The sequence below is a fragment of the Protopterus annectens genome, chromosome 2.part1 (assembly GCF_019279795.1).
Source record: "Protopterus annectens isolate FY-2018-M chromosome 2.part1, PAN1.0, whole genome shotgun sequence".
Taxonomy (NCBI): domain Eukaryota; kingdom Metazoa; phylum Chordata; order Ceratodontiformes; family Protopteridae; genus Protopterus; species Protopterus annectens.
In genome coordinates, this window is record NC_056729.1 from 421384496 (window position 1) to 421405390 (window position 20895).

Below are 20895 nucleotides of genomic sequence, written 5' to 3' on the forward strand. Positions count from 1 at the left end.
GGAAAATAATAATCAAACATTGGAATGTGCTCACTATGGTGGAGGATTTACAGAACCTGGTAGGCAATAAACCTTCCTTTACATTTCGCACATGTGACAACCTAAAAAGGATTTTTTCCATAGACTCTAATAATATAAATGATAGATTAAACATGAGGCAATTAGAATTTGGCACGTTTCCATGCACGAAATGTAATATGTGTCAGTATATAACAACTACACAAGATTATCAACATCCAGATGGTTTTTTTGAATTTAAACCCAGAGGGTACACTGATTGCAATACTATGAATTTGGTTTACATGGCGAATTGTACAGCATGTGAAGCTTTCTATATTGGGCTTACAAAAAGGAAATTTAAGGAACGCATATATAATCATGTCTACGATATTCGTAAGAGAAACGAACTAAACGCCTTGGCCAGGCACATTAATTTGAATCCCACACATCAATTCAAGTTCTGGGTCTTGCAAACTGTTAGAATAAATATGAGGATGGGAGATAACACCAATCATTTAGCAAGATTAGAATTAGATTGGATATTTAGATCTGGTGCACATAAAACACCAGGTATCAATAATTATATCTCTTTAAAACCTATCTTGGAGCAAAGATGATATTTTTGGTATGTTGCGCATGCATATATAATTTTTATGGTTTTTAAAATAGATGTATTAGTATTATAGATGAGACATACTCAGAGATAGATGTATATGGTGGTTGCTTTTCTAAATTATATAACAGAAGCAACACTTTATAAGCTATCCTCTTTCAGTATAAAAAGTTGCATTTTTATAACATTTTTTTGTTCTATACTCGTTTGTTATGAATTTTCTTCATAACAATTAGAGTATTGGATACAAACTTGGAATAAATGTTTATACTGGATTAAGCCATAACAATTATCTGGTGCATTGTAAAGGATTTTTTGTATAAAACAGTTTTCTTGCATATATGACGTTTCAGATGGAAATATTCATGTTATGTATTTTGATTTTTATTTAAAATATGGCCTTTGATGTGGCTTTCATTACATCTATATGCATTTTTAGTCATAATAGCATTATGAAGTAAAACATTTTTTACCCATGATAATAATTATGATGACACATGAGTTATAGATAATTTTAACAAACCAAAACAAATCAAATTATGTCAACAACGTTATTTTGAGCAGTACTATGCAAGGTACAAGATTTTCCTCTGAGTTACAGTTAACGGTTTTACATATTTTTTTAGCAACATCATGGTGATAAACCAGTGTGTAAGACCTATGCAACAATTTACTGCTTGCAATATTTTGGCTGCACCACCTCTATAGTGGTTGCAGCGAGTTTGATTTTTCGCATTATAAATATTTATTAATGCTGTTGCCAGTGAAACATAGTTTTTACTTACATCCCTTCATCGGGAAGCTGAGAATATCAGTTATGTTCAATAACTTTTAACTGTTAGACTTAAACATCAGAGATGTTTTTTATAGGATGTTGTTTTCAACTAACATTAAAATACCTGATATACTGAACATCCTTAGCAACAAGAAGATATAATTTGTTTAAGGCACTAGGACACTTTAGATTTAATTGATGAAATACGAATCATAAATGATTTTAATAAATTTAATCATGTTACTCATGTCAAGTTGAGTCATACTATGCGAGAAGAGATTTTTTATTGAGTTTCAGTTAATAGTTTTGAATATTATATTTTATTTAGTAATATTGTAGTGATGAATTAGCACATAACGTATATATATTAAATGTTTGCTTGCAACATCCTGGCTACGCTATTTTTATAGCGGTTGCAGTGGGCATGACATCCTGTATTGGTAACATTTGCAAACGCTATTGCTGACTAAACATAGCGTTGATCCACGTTTTTATAAGGAGGTTGAGCATATCAGTTATGTCAAAAACTTTTAACTATTAAACTGAGACATCACGAATATATTTTTTATAGACATGTTGTTTTTAATTGATGTTAAGATACTTGAAAGAATGAATATTTTTAACAATAAGAAGATAAAATTTATTGAATGCACAATGACACTTTAAAATTTAATAGATGGTAATGTTTTTAACTAGATAGTTGATTGTTGATTTTGATTGTTTAATTGATTCAATATACTATATAAAGACTAGATCAACATTCATTAATTAGATCTGATGAAGCGTGCATGGTGCACGCGAAAGCGCTCATCCTCAGTTTTATACTTCTTGTTGGAATAAAGCAGAACTTTTTCACTACCTTGGACTTCTCGTGGTGTATCCTACAGTTTCTTTCATTATAACGTTTGGCTTTGTTTGTTTGCTGGGAGGATACTTTAGGTGTGTCAGCGGTATATTTTTTACAAATAATCTACAACATATTCTTAAAGACACAGAACATTTTTTAGGAGACATATGGTTATACATCTAAAAACGATTTGAAAAGTATGTTTATAACTTTAGATGTTGTCTCCCTATTTACTGTGATTCCCAACCATGAAGGACTTTTGAGTATAAAAAGAATTATTCTAATTACAGTCAACAGAAAATAAAATTGCTTGTTAGGTTATTAGAAATAGTACTGGAGCATAATGTGTTTGTTTCTGACCAACAATACTACAAACAATGCAATGGCGTAGCTATGGGCATGGCATGTGCCAATCGCTATGCCAATGCAGTTATGCTAGCATGGGAACTCAACTATGTACTCCAGGGTCCTTATAAAGAGTTTGTTTTGTTTTATAGAAGGTTTGTTGATGACCTTTTTATCTTACGGGGAGGTACATATGAGCAGTTTCAAGAATTTTTTGTTTATCGTAATAACACTACCTGCTATCTACGCTTTGCTTGTAACCATTCTGTGTCTGATATTGAGTTTTTAGATGTAAAGGTTGCTAGGGAATATACAGGTGAAATTATAACAAAATTATATAGGAAAGAATGTTATGTGAATCATCTGCTGCACAGGGAGAGTTCACATCCTCCCTATATCTTTAGAAATGTTGTACGAAATCAGATTTATAGGGCCTCTAGGCTGAATGTAAGGGAAACTGACTTTGAACAACATGTCAATATAGCGGTTGACCATCTTCGTGATAGGTGCTATGAAGAACATATTATTGTACCCAATGTAGCAGCAGTGATTAAAGAGAGGGGTACAAGAGCTCAACTATATTTCTCTGATAAAAACGCTAGTTCATCTAGTACAGGGATTGTAGGAAGAAACAAAGGTATACATGGAGCTAGGTTGAAGGTCCCTTTATGTTATACTTCTAATGTAGCTAAATATATGGCAATAATAAGGAAGCATTGGAATATTCTTACTACAGATGAGCAAGTTGCTAGATATGTGGACTTTGAACCGAGGTTCATGGTTAGGAATAGTAAATCTTTGAAGATGAGACTGTGCTATCCTAGGATTAGTGAATGTCCTAGGGAAGGTATAGGTACTACACCGTGTGGTAAATACAATTATCGTCAGTTTTTGGACACAGAGGGATGTTTTTACCATCCAGATCAGAAGAAGCTGTATAAGTTTACTGTTTTTGCCACTTGTACAACGGAACATGTGGTGTATCTTGCGTATTGTCAGAAATGCAGTAAATTTTACATAGGTAAGACTGACAGGCCTTTTAAAGACAGAATAAGGGAACATATTTATCACATAAGTAAATCCATTTGTGTTAATGCCTTGGCTAAACATATTCATGATACAGATTCTGCACACAGTTTTAAGTTTTTAGTTACTGGAAGAATTTTTGATAGTGTTATAATAGGAGATCTGAGGCATAAAACAGAAGAACTCGAGTCTACTTGGATTGTCAAGATGAGGACGAATGTAGGCAGTGGGCTAAATGAGAGTGTACCACTTAGACCGAGGTTAAAATCAAGACCTCTAAGGAGATAGGTTTTATTTAATAAACCATTCATCACTATGAAGGTCGCTTTAAAATGTATATGTATGTTTTGTCTTATACAAGGTGTTCCAAATTTTTTTATGATATGAAATGCATATGTATGTTTTTAAAATTGTCTTATATATGCATATAGTTTTTACCCTTTTAATTTGTAATTGCTTTTGTCATGTGACTATATAATTTTTGTATTTAAGGTGTGTTTAAGTAGTGCTTTTTCATTACACCTGATGAAGCTATCGTGAAAGCGCTTGTGTTTCTTTGTGCACTAAGTAAAGACTGATACTGGAGACTTTGGCTGTCATGGTTGTGTTCTTTTTGGTTCCTGTTTTCACTACAATAGTATTAATGTTGAAGAAAAGTTAGGTTGGTTAGAGTATTGTTGGCAAGTTAGGTTAAATGCATGCTTCCCCCAGGATTAAATAATAGGGAGGACTTTACAATGTATTTAAAAAGGAAGGGCTAAAACATTAAGTCAGTAGTATATTACAAATCATCATATATGTGTTAAGAATATATGTGGTTTGCAAGTTTTTTAGATGATTGTATTTTAAAGTAAATAATTTCTTTTAGGAATTTCAGGTTTATTGTATGTTTAAATTAAAAGCATGTGATGAGCTAATGAGCATATAAATGTTTTAATCAAGGCTTGAAGCCTTAGTCTGAAGAAGTCTCCAATTGAGGAGACGAAAGCGCTTACTATTGGCTTCCGAATAAATATCACTGACTTTTAACACTATACTGATACAGCATTTAATTTTTATTGATCTGAAGGAATATTATAACACTGTGTTGCAAAGTCTTGTGTGAATTTGGGTGTAGTGAATATCACCAAAATATCCATATGTCAACATTCACAACGTTGACCAATAAACACTGACTTTGCAAACATCAAAATGCTACTACGCATGCACCAAGCAAACAGCCATGTTGCATGCAATATTAGATCTAAAAACATTGTTTTTTTCAGCTGTGTGTATGGGGGGGGGGGGATCATATTTCCTAACCCCGAGAATTGTGAGCTCTCACACACCTGTCACCCATCTGCGTAGGCAGCCAAATTCTGTGTCTAAACAGATGTCGCTCAAATGGGGATTTGGTGAAATTCAGTTACCTCATATATACATACATACATATATATATATATATATATATACACACATATATATATATATATATATATATATACACACACACACACACACACACACACACACATATATATATATATATATATATATATATATATATATATATATATATATACTTCTAAAGCTAAAGTTTCAAAACTTCGAACTTCAAACGACTGAGACCAGAAGATCAAAGTTTTAAAACTTGGAAAACTAAATCAAAAAAAAATAAAAATAAAAAAAAAATGTTGTTTTATGTTTTTACAGGGGGCAAGCCCCCTGCGGGTCTATATTATAACACTGAAGTATTACAACTTTGAATGTTATAATATCGAACCCTTTCACTTGAAACACCATAACATCGAACACTCAGAACAGCAAATTGTTTCCCAGGGAAAAAATTTGCTGTTCCAAGAAACATACGCACAACACAAGCACTCCAAAATACATAATCCACACACATACACTTCACAAAACCCTACACTAAACCAGACATACACCACTAGCTATCCACTTACCTTAACCCAACCCTAACCCCAAGGTCCGTAACTACTGCACACTTACCTTACTCGCTCCATAACCCTAAAGTCCCTATTGCACACTCACCTTACCTGCTCCCTAACCCTAAAGTCCCTATTGCACGCTCACCTTACCCGCTCCCTAACCCTAAGGTCCCTATCGCACACTCACCTTCATTCGCACACTTACCTTAACCCGGTCCGTAATCTTTGTTCCACAGTCAAGGAAATAGCGAAGCTGCAGAAATGGCCCACCGAATACTTTCCCTAGGAAAGTATTCGATATTCTGCAGCTTCGCTATTTTCAGCATTCGTGTGAAAGGGTTCGATATTATAACATTCAAAGTTGTTATACTTCGATGTTATAATCTAGACCCATCCCCTACAACCCCTACTAAATCAATATACCAGCTCCCAGATTGCACTACAGTGAGGAAAAAACATCTCGTTTTACTTTGTAGGGCAATCTCCATTCAAAACATTCAAAGTATCAAAACTTTGGTTGTCTGGTCTTGGCCTTTTGAAGTTCGAAGTTTTGAAACTTTGAGCTTCTGAAATGGATCTATATATAAATATACACCCACACATACATACATATGTATACAGGCATCACACCCCTTTTTTCGCCATTTTATACACAGTATGAGTCTCTCACTCACCTAGTACCAGTGTTGACACCGCTGGGTGGCTACCACTGCCGCATACAAATACACATACACACGCGCGCACACACACACACACACACACACACACACACACACACACACACACACACACACACACACACACACACACACACACACACACCACACATATATGTATAGATAGAGAGACAGACAGACAAAGTGGGGAAATGGAGAGACATACAATACATTGTGAAACAAAGTGTAAATACAAGGGATAAAGAGGGACTGGTATTCTGGATGTAAGACCTCAAAAACAGCAATAATTATATTATCATACTTACAAATTGGCAGAAGATATTTCAATCAGATCAATTCAGAAATGGAGAAGGGAGATTCTGCCAATATGGATATATATAATTAAGTGTACAGAAAAAGTACAGTTGTGTACACTTACCATAAATGTAGATGTTTGAGTGTATTCACTGTTGCAGTCATTACATTTGGGTAATCTGCTGGCAGGTTGCCCTCAGTCGGGCTGATTAACAAAGTCTTGGGTCCTGCGTCGGTTGCTGTACCTTCTTCCATGACATCAGGTCGTCAGGGATAAAAAACATGCAGCCGACCCCATTTTCATCAGTTTTTCTTGCCCCAGATGTCTGGTGCCCCCCAAATGGGGAGCAAAAAAAAAAAAAAAAAAAATTATATATATATATATATATATATATATATATATATATATATATAGGTATATAATTTAGAACACAAACAATATACCTCCAATCAAAAGCAAATATACCAAAAAGGCTTTTAAGCAGATTAAAAGAAAGAAGAGGTATAGTAAGAGAAAAAACAGGGGGCAGGAGGGTGGGTAACCAGAATTGCAACAGTGAATACACTAACATCTACATTTTGGTAAGTGTACACAACTGTACTATGTTCTTCATGTTTCACTGTTGCAGTCATTACATTTGTGTAGAATCCCAAAGCTATGGTTGGGAGGATGGAATTATACAGCATTAGGAGCAGCTATAAGGCCCTGTAGGACAGCAGTGGCAAAGCCTGCCTGGATTTAGAAAAGAGGTAAATAGTAATGCTTTGTGAACGTATGAACTGAGCTCCAAGTAGCAGCTTCTAGAATGTCTCTGCTAGGAACCCCTCTGAGAAAGGCTGCAGAAGTAGAAGCAGCCCTGGTGGAATGGGATCTGATCCCCTTGGGGACAGGTTTACCATGGTGCATGTAGCAGAAACTAATACAATGGCTTATCCATTTTGAAATAGTCTGCTTTGAAATAGGTTACCACAAAAGAAGTAAATCCAAAAAATGACACAGCCAGTAAATCCAAAGCTTTATTTTTCATAGTAACAAACTTGACTTCTCCCTGAAATAGCCTTTCCCTCTGCCCCTGCAGCAAAAGCCACCAGTAGTTGCTCAGACTTTCTTAGAGATTTTGTCCAGTTTAAGCAGAATCTAAGTTGTCTGTGCACATCCAATGAATGCAGAATCCGCTCACCCTTGTTCTGTGGATTGGGAAAGAAAGTTGGCAGATGAATGGTCTGATTAAGAGCCACACTGGATACCACCTTAGGCATGAAAGATGGATTGGTCCTGAGAGCCACCCTGTCCGGATGAAAAATAAGGAATGGCTCCACTGCCATAAGAGCCTGTAATTCTGAAATCCGGCTAGCTGAAGTAACTGCTAAAAGAAAAGTTGTTTTCCAGGAGAGACATTTTAAATCTGCAGTAGCAGCTGGCTCAAAAGGAGGTAGAATGAGCTTTTCCAAAACAAAAGTGAGGTCCCATGCAGGAGCTGGTGCTCTCCTGGGAGGTCTTAAATCTTTGGCCCCTCTGAGGTACTACTTTAGCAGAGGATGAGAAAAGAGGGGAGGCTCTGTGTTGTAATGAGCTGAAATGGCAGAGGCATGGATTTTTATAGAAGAAAAAGATAGGCCCTTGTGAAGCATCTCAGTTAAATATTGCAGAATCTGAGGAATATTGGGCATTGCTGTGCTTATTCCTTGTGCTTGGTTCCAGGCACAGAATCTTTTCCATTTGTCTGCATAAGATTTTCTAGTACTAGGGCTTCTAGTTTCCAAAATGACATCCATCACAGGTTTGCTGAGAGATGTAACAGGTGAAATTAGTTGATTAACCATGCTGCAAGATTCAGAGTTTGGAGCAGAGTGTGCAGAATTTGATAGTTCTGCTGAGACAGTAGGTAAGGTGTCAGAGGCAGGTACCACGAAGGAAAGTGTGACATATTGCGTAGGAGCGGGTACCAGCTTTGGTGAGGCCAGTCTGGAGCAATCAGTATAATGTTTGGTTTTTCCTGCCTGACTTTTAGTAAGACCTTGGAGAGCAGAGGCAGAGGAGGAAAGGCATAGACTGATAGGTTTTTCCAGCTGAAGGACAGAGTATCCACTTTCCAAGCTTTTTTGTGATGAATTCTTGTGCAGAATTTGCCCAACTGATAATTTTGGAGTGAGGCAAAAAGATCTATGTCTGGGCTCCCCCATTTGTGTGTCAACATGGTGAAGATTTGTGGATCCAGTTTCCATTCATGTGGGTCCATAAGATTTCTGCTTAGTGCGTCTGCCAGAGTATTTTGCTTTCCTGGCAGGAATTGAGCTTGTAGATGTATTTGGTAGGTCAAGGCCGTGTTCCACAATGCCATGGCTAGTCTGCAAAAAGGGGATAGGAAAGGGTACCCCCCCTGCTTGTTTATGTACCACATGACTGTGGTGTTGTCTGTCTTTATCAGTAGTTGTCTTGGATGAAGATAGTCCTTCAAGACTGTCAGAGCATTCTGTACAGCTAGCATTTCTTTCTGGTTGATATGTAGGTGCATTTGATTTGGGCTCCATTGGCCCTGAATGCATCTCCCTGTCAGATACCCCCCCCCCCAAGCATAATCTGATGCGTCTGTAGTCAGGGCTTGGGTGGCAGGGGGTGGAGCGAATGACGGTCCCTTGTTTTGGTGGCAGGCCTCTGCCCACCACAGGAACTCTAGCTGCAGGCAAGGAATGATAGGAATCATTGTTTCCAGGCTGTGACAATGATGACTCCATAAACGTTTTAGGTACCATTGAAGTTTCCTCATATGCAGTCTTGCATATGGAAATATTAGGATGCAGGAGGCCATGAACACCAAGGCCTGCAGAATTTGTCTTGCAGATAGCTGGGTTTTTGTGGCCACCTGTTTGAAGTAAGTCATCAATTGAATTTGTTTTTCTGGCATAAGGTAGGTCATCTGGGCAGTTGTATTCAAGCTTGCACCCAGGAATGTAATTATTTGAGAGGGTACCAGTTGTGATTTCTTCTCATTTATGGTGTACCCTAGACAAGTTAGAAGTCTTTTTACAAACGCCAGATGTTTTAGAAGAGTGTCCTTGTTTTCTGCCTGAATTAAACAATCGTCCAGATAAGGATAAATGTTTCTTTGTCTGCAAAATGCAATTACTGGTGCTAGGCACTTTGTGAAGACCCTGGGTGCAGTAGATAAGCCAAAGGGCAGTGCAGAGAACTGGTAATGCAAATGGCCTGCTTTGAAGCCGAGGTATCTTCTGCAAGATTCCCTGACTGGGATATGCAGGTAAGCCTCTTTTAAGTCTAGAGTTACCAACCAGGCATCCTTGCCAAGCATAGGCAGTAACTGTTGTAGTCAGCATCTTGAATTTTGGAATGTCCAGAAATGTATTTAGAATGGGTAAGTCCAGAATTGGATGCTATGATTTGTCTTTTCTGGGTACCAGGAAAAGTCCTGAATAAAAACCTTGCCCCTTTTCCTTTTCTGGTACTGGTTGAATAGCCCCCATATTCATGATGGGCATAACTTGTTTCTGGGCCTCTGCCCACTGATTTGGAGGCAGATCTGGCCATCAGTTTGGGATTGGCAATGTGTGAAAATGAAATCGGTATCCCTGGGATACTATATTTAAAACCCACTTGTCCTGGGTTATTAGTTGCCAGTTTTGTGCATGAAGTGCCAGTTTTCCCCCCAAAGGGGCGGCCAAAAGATAAATGCTTGGTGACTGCAGTGGAAAGTCATTGAGACTGTTTACCGTAGGAAGGTGCTTTGTTACTTCCAGATTTGGAGGTGGAGGCACCCCATTGTTTTGTTCTATAAGTTCCTTGTGACTGAAACCTGGAGCCTTTGGAATGTCTGGGTTTGATCTGAGCACCTCTGGTGAGTACTGGAAAGGACCAGTTCTTAGTAGACCAGTGCCTATTGAACCTGGGTGGCTGCACTTGTAGGAAATCGTTTACAGTTTGCATAGATTTAGCTTTATCTTCCATCTTTTTCAAAACTTCTTCTGCCTTATTACCAAATAGACTGTCCTGTTGTAAAGGAGCATCCAACAATTTTGTTTTAACATGATCAGGCAGATTTTGCTCCTTGAGCCAAACATGCCTTCTTATCACAGATCCAGTTACAGCGGCCCTGCAAGAGGCCTCCAAGGAATCAAAACCACATTGCAAAGTATGCTTTCCAACTTGTTCAGCTGAATGCAATAAATCCTGCAACTCTTTATTTTCCACACAGTCAGAAATCAACATAATTTTCTGTTTAAGTAAGCCCATGACATGCTGCTGATATTTAAGCATATGAAATTGACAGTTTAAAGCCCTGGTTGCTAAGGTTGCAGACGTGTAAACCTTCTTACCCCATCTATCCAGCGCCCTGGAGTCTCTATCAGAAGAGGTAGGATTTTTAGCCATAGAAGCCTTAAAGTACAGTTTTGTACCTACCATAAATGTAGATGTCCGAACTGGATAGCATCTGCAGTCATAACAAGTGGGTTGTCCTGTCGTCAGGCAGCCCTGCAGTCGGCCGGATTCCAAAGTCCGGGTCCGGCTTCGGCTGATGTCGCACTCCACCCGACGTCATCTCTGCTGGTCTGCGGGTATAAAAGCATCAGCCGACGCCATTTTCCTCAGTGTTTCTTGCCCCAGATGCCAGTAGCCCTCTTGCAGGGTAAAATTTGGATAGATGCCAATGTTTCCAAATAGATAGAGGTAAACACAACAATAAGCATATATGTACATATATACAAACAAATACACCATAAAAGACTCCCCCCCCCAACAGCTAGCTATTAGGAGGGTAAACACCCTAGGAGTACCACAGAGGGAAGGAGGGAGGGTAATCCTGACTGCAGATGCTATCCAGTTCGGACATCTACATTTATGGTAGGTACAAAACTGTACTATGTCCTTCATGGATGCATCTGCAGTCATAACAAGTGGGTAGAATACCATAGCCAACTAGGGAGGAGGATAAAGGTAGATTATGGTGTGTTTAAGATCCCTTGCAGTACAGCAGTGGCAAACCCTGCTCGGGATCTGGAATAAAGAGGCAAATTATAATGCTTGGCAAATGTATGCACGGAGGTCCAAGTAGCCGCCTCAATAATGTCTTTGGTTGCCACTCCTCGTAAGAAGGCTGTGGTAGTGGCTGTTGCCCTTGTAGAATGAGGTCTTATGTTCTGTGGAATTGGTTTTCCATGGAAGGAGTAACAGTATCGTATGCAATTTCCTATCCATTTGGAGATTGTCTGTTTGGAAATAGCTTTTCCTTCCCTTCCTGTTGCATAGGCTACAAAAGTTGGTCAGTCTTTCTGCTATTTTTGTTCTGTCCAAGTAGTAGCGTAGCTGTCTATGTACATCCAAGGTATGCAGTATTCTTTGCCCTCTGTTTTGTGGGTTGGGAAAGAAGGAAGGTAGGTGGATTGCCTGGTTTAAAGATACTCTGGATACCACCTTAGGCATAAATGTAGGATTAGTCCTCAAGGACACTCTATCTTGGTGGAAGATTAGGAAGGGTTGCACTGCCATTAAGGCCTGTAGTTCTGAAACCCTCCTTGCTGAAGTAATTGCCAGTAGGAAAGCAGTTTTCCATGACAGGTGTTGTAGGTCTGCTGTTGCTGCTGGTTCAAAGGGTGCTAGTGTCAACTTTTCTAGCACAAAGTTTAAGTCCCAAGCTGGTAATGGTGGTTTCCTTGGAGGTTTTACATTCTTGATTCCTCTGAGGAACTGCCTGAGCAAAGGGTGCGAAAAACAGGAGGATCAAAGCTGTATTCTGCTGAAATAGCTGATGCATGTATCTTGATGGAGGAGTAGGACAGGCCTGAATGAAGAAGTTCGCCAGATACTCCAGAATGTTAGGCATATCTATGTTTGACACATCTTTTCCTCTTTCGGTACTCCAAATGACAAACCTTTTCCATTTTCCAGCATAGTTCTTTCTTGTTGAAGGTCTGCGTGCTTCAAGAATAATGTCTTTAACTCTTTGGGAAAGTTCTGGATTAGCTGCTGCTATGTGATGTTCCATGCAGTCAGTTGCAGCGTTTTAGGTTTGGATGTATGATGCTGTAGTTGTTCTGAGTTAACATCAAAGGCATCAGGGTATTGGCCACATGTTGTTCGAGACATGCTCTTCAGTAGTGGGTACCAGTGTTGTCTTGGCCAGTTTGGGGCTATCAGGATTATCCTTGGACGTTCTTCCTTGATTTTTAGTAGTACCTTGTGTATCAAAGGAAGAGGAGGGAATGCATATGCTGTTAGGCCTTTCCAGTTGAAGGAGAGTGAGTCCACTTTCCATGCTAGTGGGTGGAATGTCCTTGTGCAGAATTTCTTGAGCTGGTGATTGAGAGGTGATGCGAATAGGTCTATCTGTGGCATTCCCCATTTCTTTGAGATGGTCTTGAAGATGTCCGGGTGCAGCTTCCATTCGTGGGCATCCAAAGTGGTTCTGCTTAGTATGTCTGCTAGAGTATTGTCTTTCCCCGGTACAAATATTGCCTGTAACTGAATGTTGTAGCTGAGTGCCAGGGTCCACAGCTCCAAGGTCATTCTGCATAGGGGGTATGAATGAGTGCCTCCCTGTTTGTTGATGTACCACATGACTGTGGTGTTGTCTGTCCTTATCATCAACTGGCCCTCTTTGAGGAATGGTTTGAACTTTTGGATTGCCAGTTTTACTGCCAGCATTTCTTTTAGATTGATGTGCAGGTGAAGTTGATCCTGTGTCCACAATCCTTGCACGCATTTGTCCAGCATGTGGGCCCCATCCTAGGTCTGAAGCGTCTGTTGTGATGGTCTGGCTTGGTTGACATCTGCGGAAGGGCAGGCCTGGGTTTGACTGGCATGCCTGAGCCCACCATAGGAACTCCTGTTTTAAGCATGGAATTAGTGGGATTTCTGTTTCTAGACTGTGTCTGTGTTGGGACCATAAATTCTTTAGGTACCACTGTAGTTTCCTCATATGTAGTCTGGCAAATGGGACCAAAATTATGCATGATGCCATGAAGCCCAAGGCCTGTAGAAATTTTCTTGCTGTTAACTTGTTCAGTTTTGTTAGTGCCAAGAAGTAAAGAGGAAGTTCTTTTGTTTTTCTGTAGTCAGGAATGCCATTTGTTGTACTGTGTCCAATTCAGCCCAAGAATGTCCTTGTTTGGGATGGTATCAGCCTTGACTTTTGTAAATTGACTGTGTATCCCAGTCCTTGTAGCAAGTAAATGACCCTTTGTAAATCTGTTGTCAGCTTGCTTTTGTTGTCCCCTTGTAGCAGGCAGTCGTCCAGGTATGGGTAAATTTGAATTCCTGTAGTCTGCAATGGGCGATTACTGATGCCAGGCATTTTGTGAATACTCTGGGCAGTAGATAAGCCAAAGGGCAATGCTGAGAATTGATAGTGCTCTGATCCTGCAAGAAATCTGAGGTATCTTCTGCAGATTGGTCGAATTGGGACGTGCAGGTATGCCTCCTTGAGATCTAGAGTTACCAGCCAAGACTCCTTGCCCAGCATGGGAAGAAGTTGCTGTAGGGTCAGCATTTTGAATTTTGGGACAATGATGTATGTATTTAAGGTGGACAGGTCGAGAATTGGTCTCCAACTTTTTTCCTTTCTTGGGACTAGGAATAGTCTGGAGTAGAACCCCTTTCCTTGTTCTGCTGTTGGCACTCTTTCCACAGCTCTCATGTTTGCTAACTCCATTATCTGGCGTAGAGCCTCTGTTTATGATTTGGAGGTAGATTTGGCATTCCTCTTTTGACTGGTAAAGTGTGGAAGTGAAACCGGTAACCTTGATCTATGGTTTGTAAAATCCACTTGTCTTTTGTTATGTAGTGCCAGTTCTTTGAAAATAAGGTTAACTTTCCGCCTAGAGGAGCTGCTATTTGTTCCCTGGTAGGCGGATTTAGGATTAAGTCACTGTGGTTGTGCTGATGTAGTGGCAGTGGCTGTGTCTGTGCCTCTGTTGTTACCTTGCCACTGTCGTCCTCTGTAGGCACCTCCTCTGGATTGGTTTCTGCCTCTGGAGCGTCTATTCCTGCCCCTTTGAAATTTTGTGGAGTCAGGAAAGGACCAATTTTGGCAGGCCAGTTCCTGCTAAACCTTGGGGTTGAACCTGCAGGAAATCTTTAACAGTTTGAACAGATTTTGCCTTTTCTTCCATTTTCTTCATAACCTGCTGGGCAGGTGTACCAAACAAACTTGTCTTGTCCATAGGAGCATCTAGCAACTTAGCTTTAACATGATCCGGTAAAGTTTGTTCCTTTAGCCATGCATGTCTTCTTATCACTGTGCCTGTCATGGCTGATCTAAATGAAGCCTCCAGTGCATCATAGCCACATTTTAAGGAATGGTTGCTAACCTGTTGTATGTTATTTACCATCTCTAATACATATTTCTTATCAAGAGATTCATCAGTAGTTAGCTTTTAGTTAACTGATCAAGCATAAACTCTTGGTATTGTATCACGTGAAACTGACAGTTTAAAGCTCTAGCTGAGAGAGTAGCTGAAGTGTAGACCTTTTACCCCATCTGTCTAGTGACCTTGCTTCCCTTTCAGAAGGAATAGGGTTTTAGCTGCGTTGCGGCTACTGCCTTGGGACCCTGGGATATAGTTTCTGGGTCTGCAAGAGGGGCCTTGTAAAGGTGGTGATGAGTATCTGGCACCCTGTAAAATCTGTCTGGTTTGGCAGGGGCTGGGGTAAAGAATCTGGAGCGGAGCAAACATCATTGAAAGCATCATCCACCACAGAGAGAACAGGAGGTATAGCTAAGGGCCTGTGCTGTGGGAGGTGCAGAAAGGTCCTAAGTCTTTTCTGGAGTCTGAAAAATCCTGTTGCTGCCATTGGAACTGTTCTCGCATGGCATGCAAGGTTTCCCCAAAGGAGAATTCTTCTGGTGGGGAAGCAGCTGGAATGGATTCTTCAGCATCAGAATCTTCAAAATTGGAGAAGGGAGCCTCAGGCTGGTCAGTTATGTCTGATTCATCAGCAGAATCATCAGAAGACACTGGCTCAGGGGCTCTGCCCTAGGTCTCTTCTCTGGGGGCTGAGAGGCCCTGTCTGGGTGAGATTGAGATCCTCTAATTAAAGAAATTAAATCTTCTGCCAAAGAAAGCATTTGAGAACTAGAAGAGGGCCTGGATGAGGGGGTTTAACAGGCACTGATTTAGTAGTCTTGGCTGCTTTAGCCCTGGCGAAGGCCTTAATGGACATGGCTGCTGGAGGCCTAGCAGCACCACGTGCTGGGGTAGAGACATCCAAGGGATGGTGTCTGATAAGTCAACCACCGTAGTGGGTAAAATTTCTGAGGTCGATTCAAGAATTGTAGCAGGGGCCTCAGTTGTAAGAATAGGTTCAGCTGTACTTTGAGCAGTTTTCTCGGTTTCGGCGAAACCGAGACACTCATGATTTGCTTTGCCGTGGTTTCGGCCGAAACCGCGGACCATGATGTCGGTCTTTATCTTTGCGTTTTTGGAAGATTGGGTAGTCGGAGGATCCGGCGGCATAATGTACGCAAAATCAGTACCGAAAAACTGTTCTGCAAACTCCGACCGGCGCCTAAGCGTTGTCGGTTGAAAGAGGCACAGGCGAACAGGCTGCTACGTCGTGGGCTGGGCCTAAACAAGGCAGACAGTAAGAGTGGAAATCTTTATGAGGTATTTGTTTCCCACAGGTTAAACAATTGTTAACTTTTTCTGACATCGGCTGAGGCAAGAAAGGGTCCCCAGCGGGTACTTAGCTTTAGAAGTCTTCGAAGTAGTATTCGGTAGAAGTAATCTCTGGATCCGACCGACCGGCACTTGCGAACAGCTTCTGCTTCGGGCGCCACGCGGCAAGAAAGACTGGGGAAAATGGCGTCGGCTGATGCTTTTATACCCGAAGACCAGCAGAGATGACGTCGGGTGGAGTGCGTCATCAGCCGAAGCCGGACCCGGACTTTGGAATCCGGCCGACTGCAGGGCTGCCTGACGACAGGACAACCCACTTGTTATGACTGCAGATGCATCCATGAAGGACATCGCCCTTGGGACCCTGAAAATGGTTTCAGGGTCAGCAGTAGGGTTTTTAAAGAGGAATTTGTGGGAGTCAGAAACCCTGTAATATCTGTCTGGCTTACTAGGAGCCGGAGGCAGGGAATCAGGAGCCATGCTGGATTCTGAGAAAACATCATCAACAATGACTAGAACAGGAGGTATAGCCAAAAGCCTATGCTGAGGAAGAAGGAAACCCTAAGCCTCTTTTTAGATTCTGAGAAATCCTGACTCTCCCAGTGAAAGTGTTCCCTTAAGGTATGCAAAGATTCTCCAAAAGAAAAATCCTCAGGAGGACAAGCAGAAGGGATGGAATCTTCTGCATCATGGAATCTTCTGCATCAGAGTCCTCATGAGGTGGAATAGATAATTCCTGATCAGAAGAAACAGAAACCTGATCTGATGATTGTCAGTGCCTTGCCTAGGCCTCTTAGAAGGAGGGGGATGGGTACCCCTGATCAAGGTAATTAAATCCTCAGCCATTTTGATCACTTGTTTTTTAGGCATAGGGGCCTGTGCACATGGCCCAAGCGTCAGTTATTTAGACACAGAAGTTGATTTTGGCCTTAGTTTTGAAGATGGCGTTGGTTTAATATACAAATATTTAGGCCTGAAAACACCCTCAGAAGCCTGTGTCTGCTCAGCGGCTCCGGACCCATCTAAGGTAGAGAGAGACATCTGCAGGTTCAAGACTTAAAAAGTGTCTCACGGCATATGAATGGGTCTCAGTAGAGGTCTGCAAATCAAAAGTAGCGGGTATCAGAGGCTGCGAAAGCACCTCACTGAGTACTGGCGACTGGCTTAGGAGAAGCTTCGTTGTCGGTTTTGGACCTCGACGGTCTGTCTCTGAATTTTTTTTTTGCATTTTTTAGGTATTCCAGTAGTTGGATTGCTAACAGATGACATTTCTGGATAGTTAAATCTTGAGCCAAAATATTTTGATGCAAAAATATACCGACGCTTAATAGTGCGTTGATTAAATTTAGCACAAAACCAACAGCAAGGCACATTGTGGTCAAGGCCTAGGCAAGGAATACAGTACAAATGAAAATCCTTATGAGGTATTTGCTTCCCACAAGTAATACAATTATTAACTTTTACTGACATCGGTAAGGAGCAAGAAAAAGTTTCCCCAACGGGGTACTTAGCTTTAGGTTTAAGACTTCGGTTCTAAAACTCGAAAACGAAAATTTCAGGAGTTGGCCGACCAGCACTTGCGAACTGCTTCTGCTTCGGGTACCGCGCGGAAAGAAAGACTGATGAAAATGGTGTCGGCTGCATGTTTTATACCCTTGATGACCTGACATCATGGAAGAAGGGACAGCAACCGATGCAGGACCCAAGACTTTGTTAATCAGGCTGACTGAGGGCAAACTGCCAGCAGTTTACCCAAATGTAATGACTACAACAGTGAAACACGAAGAACATCAGGCAGGAGGTAGCTGGATATAACTGGATAAAACTATCTAAGGGACCAAGGTATTTGAAGCAAATAAGTAGTGAGTGAAGAAGAACAGAGTGGGATGAAGATAAGCAAGTGTTTGAACTGCAGGTCAAAGAATGCATTCCACATTAGGGACTGATAGTATAATATACTAAATTACAGTAAAGTATAGTAAAGTACAGTATACTACAGTATAGTATAAGCAAAGAAAGAAGGCAAGTGGAATACTAACTGAAATGCTAGCTCTGATATAGATATCAGTAGAACCATGAACAGATGATGCTACTAAAATGGATAATTATCAAGGTATACAAAATATTGCATAATAGCTATCATTAATCAATCATAGGAGCATAGAAATTATTGAGAAAAGAGAATAGATCAGCAAATTACAAAGGAGCAACACGAGTAAATTTCTAAGGCTTCTAAATACACAAAAACATACAGAAGTTTGGGATATTTGCATGCAAGTGCTCACACAGATATTTTTATACTACAAGAGGAAACCTGGAACACATTTTTTGGGAATGCGTGAAGATGACTGCTTTCAAAGATTCCGTACACAATGCCCTGGCACAGTTTTTGTGGGAGCAAAGTCTAATAACTAAGGGGATGGTCCTTTTGAGTTGGAGATTAGATTCATAATTGTCAGTACAGTAAGGCATTATTAAGTTTAATGCTATTAGCAGCCAAAAAAGAAATCACAAGAAAAGAGGAAATTAATGATTAAAACAACTGTAAATGAGGTACTGGCTACAGTAAAGGAAATAAAAGAATTGGAGGTATGTACACTAAAAGAGGGATGAAGCAGATTCCATAAGATTAAATGGTAGAAATATAAGCAAATCATACAAAATAATGATCAGGAAATGAGCGAGACCAGCAGGTTATACCACCGGAGCAAATTAAGGCATGAGATGGGATTTCCCAGGAAATTGCATGAGGATGATAATGAAAAGTGTTGCTAATACTTTTATTTTTTATTTTCTTCATATATGTGAACTCATGTTGTTATTCTGATCAATAATGTGCATTTTCCTATGAAAGAAGTTCTGCAACCCAATGTACTCCAGCCTCATTAAACTACAAAAAAAAAACCGCACATGTGCTATTAAAAGCTAGTCACTAAATATATGCATAATTATATTTTGCTGGTGGGGGGATAGAAGGCAGAAACCAGAATAAAACTTGATGTGTGGATATATTTGACAGTCTCTTAAGAAAACCACTGCACTTTTGGAAGCTCCTAAGAAACTGCAGCCTCTAAAAGAACACATACACTTGAAAATTGACATGGCAGACTTACCTGAAAGTTTCATGAGCAACTCTGAAGCCATTTTTACAGAGATATCTTGGCTGAACAGTGCTGTAGGTCGGTTAGCAATATAGTCCAAGGTATCCTTGAGTGTTCGTTTCTCTGCTGGTTGCTCTGCACACATTTGAAATGATACTGCTGGAATAATATTGCTCTCACTTGGTTCTTCTTTGATTACTAGTCGTGGGATAACAGACTGACGACGACTGCCTACTGTTGGTAAGGGGCTGGTTGAAAGTTTGACTGACCCTCCCAAGGGATCAGTCCCACATTCTTTCTTCACAGCACTTTCATTGAGCTGTGTTGCTTCAATTTCAGTTTCAGTGATTTCCTCCTTCACCTTGGCTTCCATTCTAGAAAAGTGCTGATGGCAGCGCATGTGCAGTTTCAGGCTGAAATGGCGAGAAGAGGTAAAAGGGCACAGCTGACACTGGAACGTCTCCCCTCGATCCTGGTGCTGGTGGACCTACAGTGTAAATAAGTAATGAAAGAAACAAATTCAGGAGTAGTAGAAATCAGGCCTATTGCATTACCTATGTGTGAACATTTAAGTTATTATGAAAGATTAAAATATATGAATTTGTACAGTGTCTTGTAAACACATTTCAAAGGAGACCTTACTCAAGTATGCAAGACATTTACAGCCAACTACCTTTGAGAAAGTTTGGGATTATCAAAGAGAAGCAAAGAATCATCAGACAACCTATGTAGGCAATTATATAGGAATAAGTGTACTAATTGGTTCTCTAAGATAGCATCTGATGCAGAGAATATACTATCAAATTTTATTAAATCAAATACTGGTTTAAATATTTTTTAAGAAAGTACAGTTGTAAAATCTTACCATAAGAGTAGCTGTCTTTTTCACTGTTGCAGTATTTCGTACATAACAGATGTCCCTTCCCGGGCAGCCCGCCACTTGGCCAGTATAGATAAGCTTGAAACAAATCTTGATTGTGCCGCACATAAAATTTATGCTCCTCACACAGAACTTATGGCATAAAAGGGACATACAGACACACCTACCCAGAAATGAATTGCCCCAGAAGAGAACAGTCATCAAAGGACAAAGGAGTTCATGCACATCCAGAAGGGAAAAATGGAAAATAAGCAAGACAGGGTTGGAAGGAGGCAGCGAATACTGTAACAATGAAGAGAAGGACATCTACTATTATGTTAAAATTTTACACAACTGTACTATGTACTTCCATATCACTGTTGCAGTATTCAGTATATAAGGAAGAGTAAAAAAGCTCAAGAAACAGAATGGGATGTGGAAGGCTGAGAAGAGCCCTCAACAAACCCACACAAAATGGTTTCAGCAAAACCTGCTCTGGCCCTAGAAACCATATCCAACTTATAATGCTTAGTAAAGGTATGCACAATAGACTAAGTAGCAGCTTCAAGGATGGAAGTGCTGTCCAACCCCTTGAAGAAGGCACCAGAAGAGGCAACAGCTCTAGTGGAAAGACGTCTAACAGAAGTAGACAGACAGTTGCCATGAATAGAACAACAAAAGGAAATGGCCTTAGATATCCAGGAGAAGATGGTTTGCTTAGAAACAGCTGAACCCAAAGACCTGGGATAAAAGGGGAAAAAAAGCTGATGAGACTTACAAATAGTCCTAGTTTTATCCTA

General features: G+C 40.2%; 1 protein-coding gene across 1 annotated transcript in view; it reads right to left on the reverse strand.

Moving 5' to 3' along the window:
- The window catches only part of ZNF827 (zinc finger protein 827), a 1349262-nt gene that overhangs the window by 791670 nt on the left and 536697 nt on the right, over positions 1 to 20895 (reverse strand). Inside the window, exon 4 of the mRNA XM_044062231.1 lies at positions 19249 to 19723. Within this exon, the coding sequence (XP_043918166.1) occupies positions 19249 to 19723 (475 nt within the window). The remainder of the gene's footprint in view (positions 1 to 19248; positions 19724 to 20895) is intronic.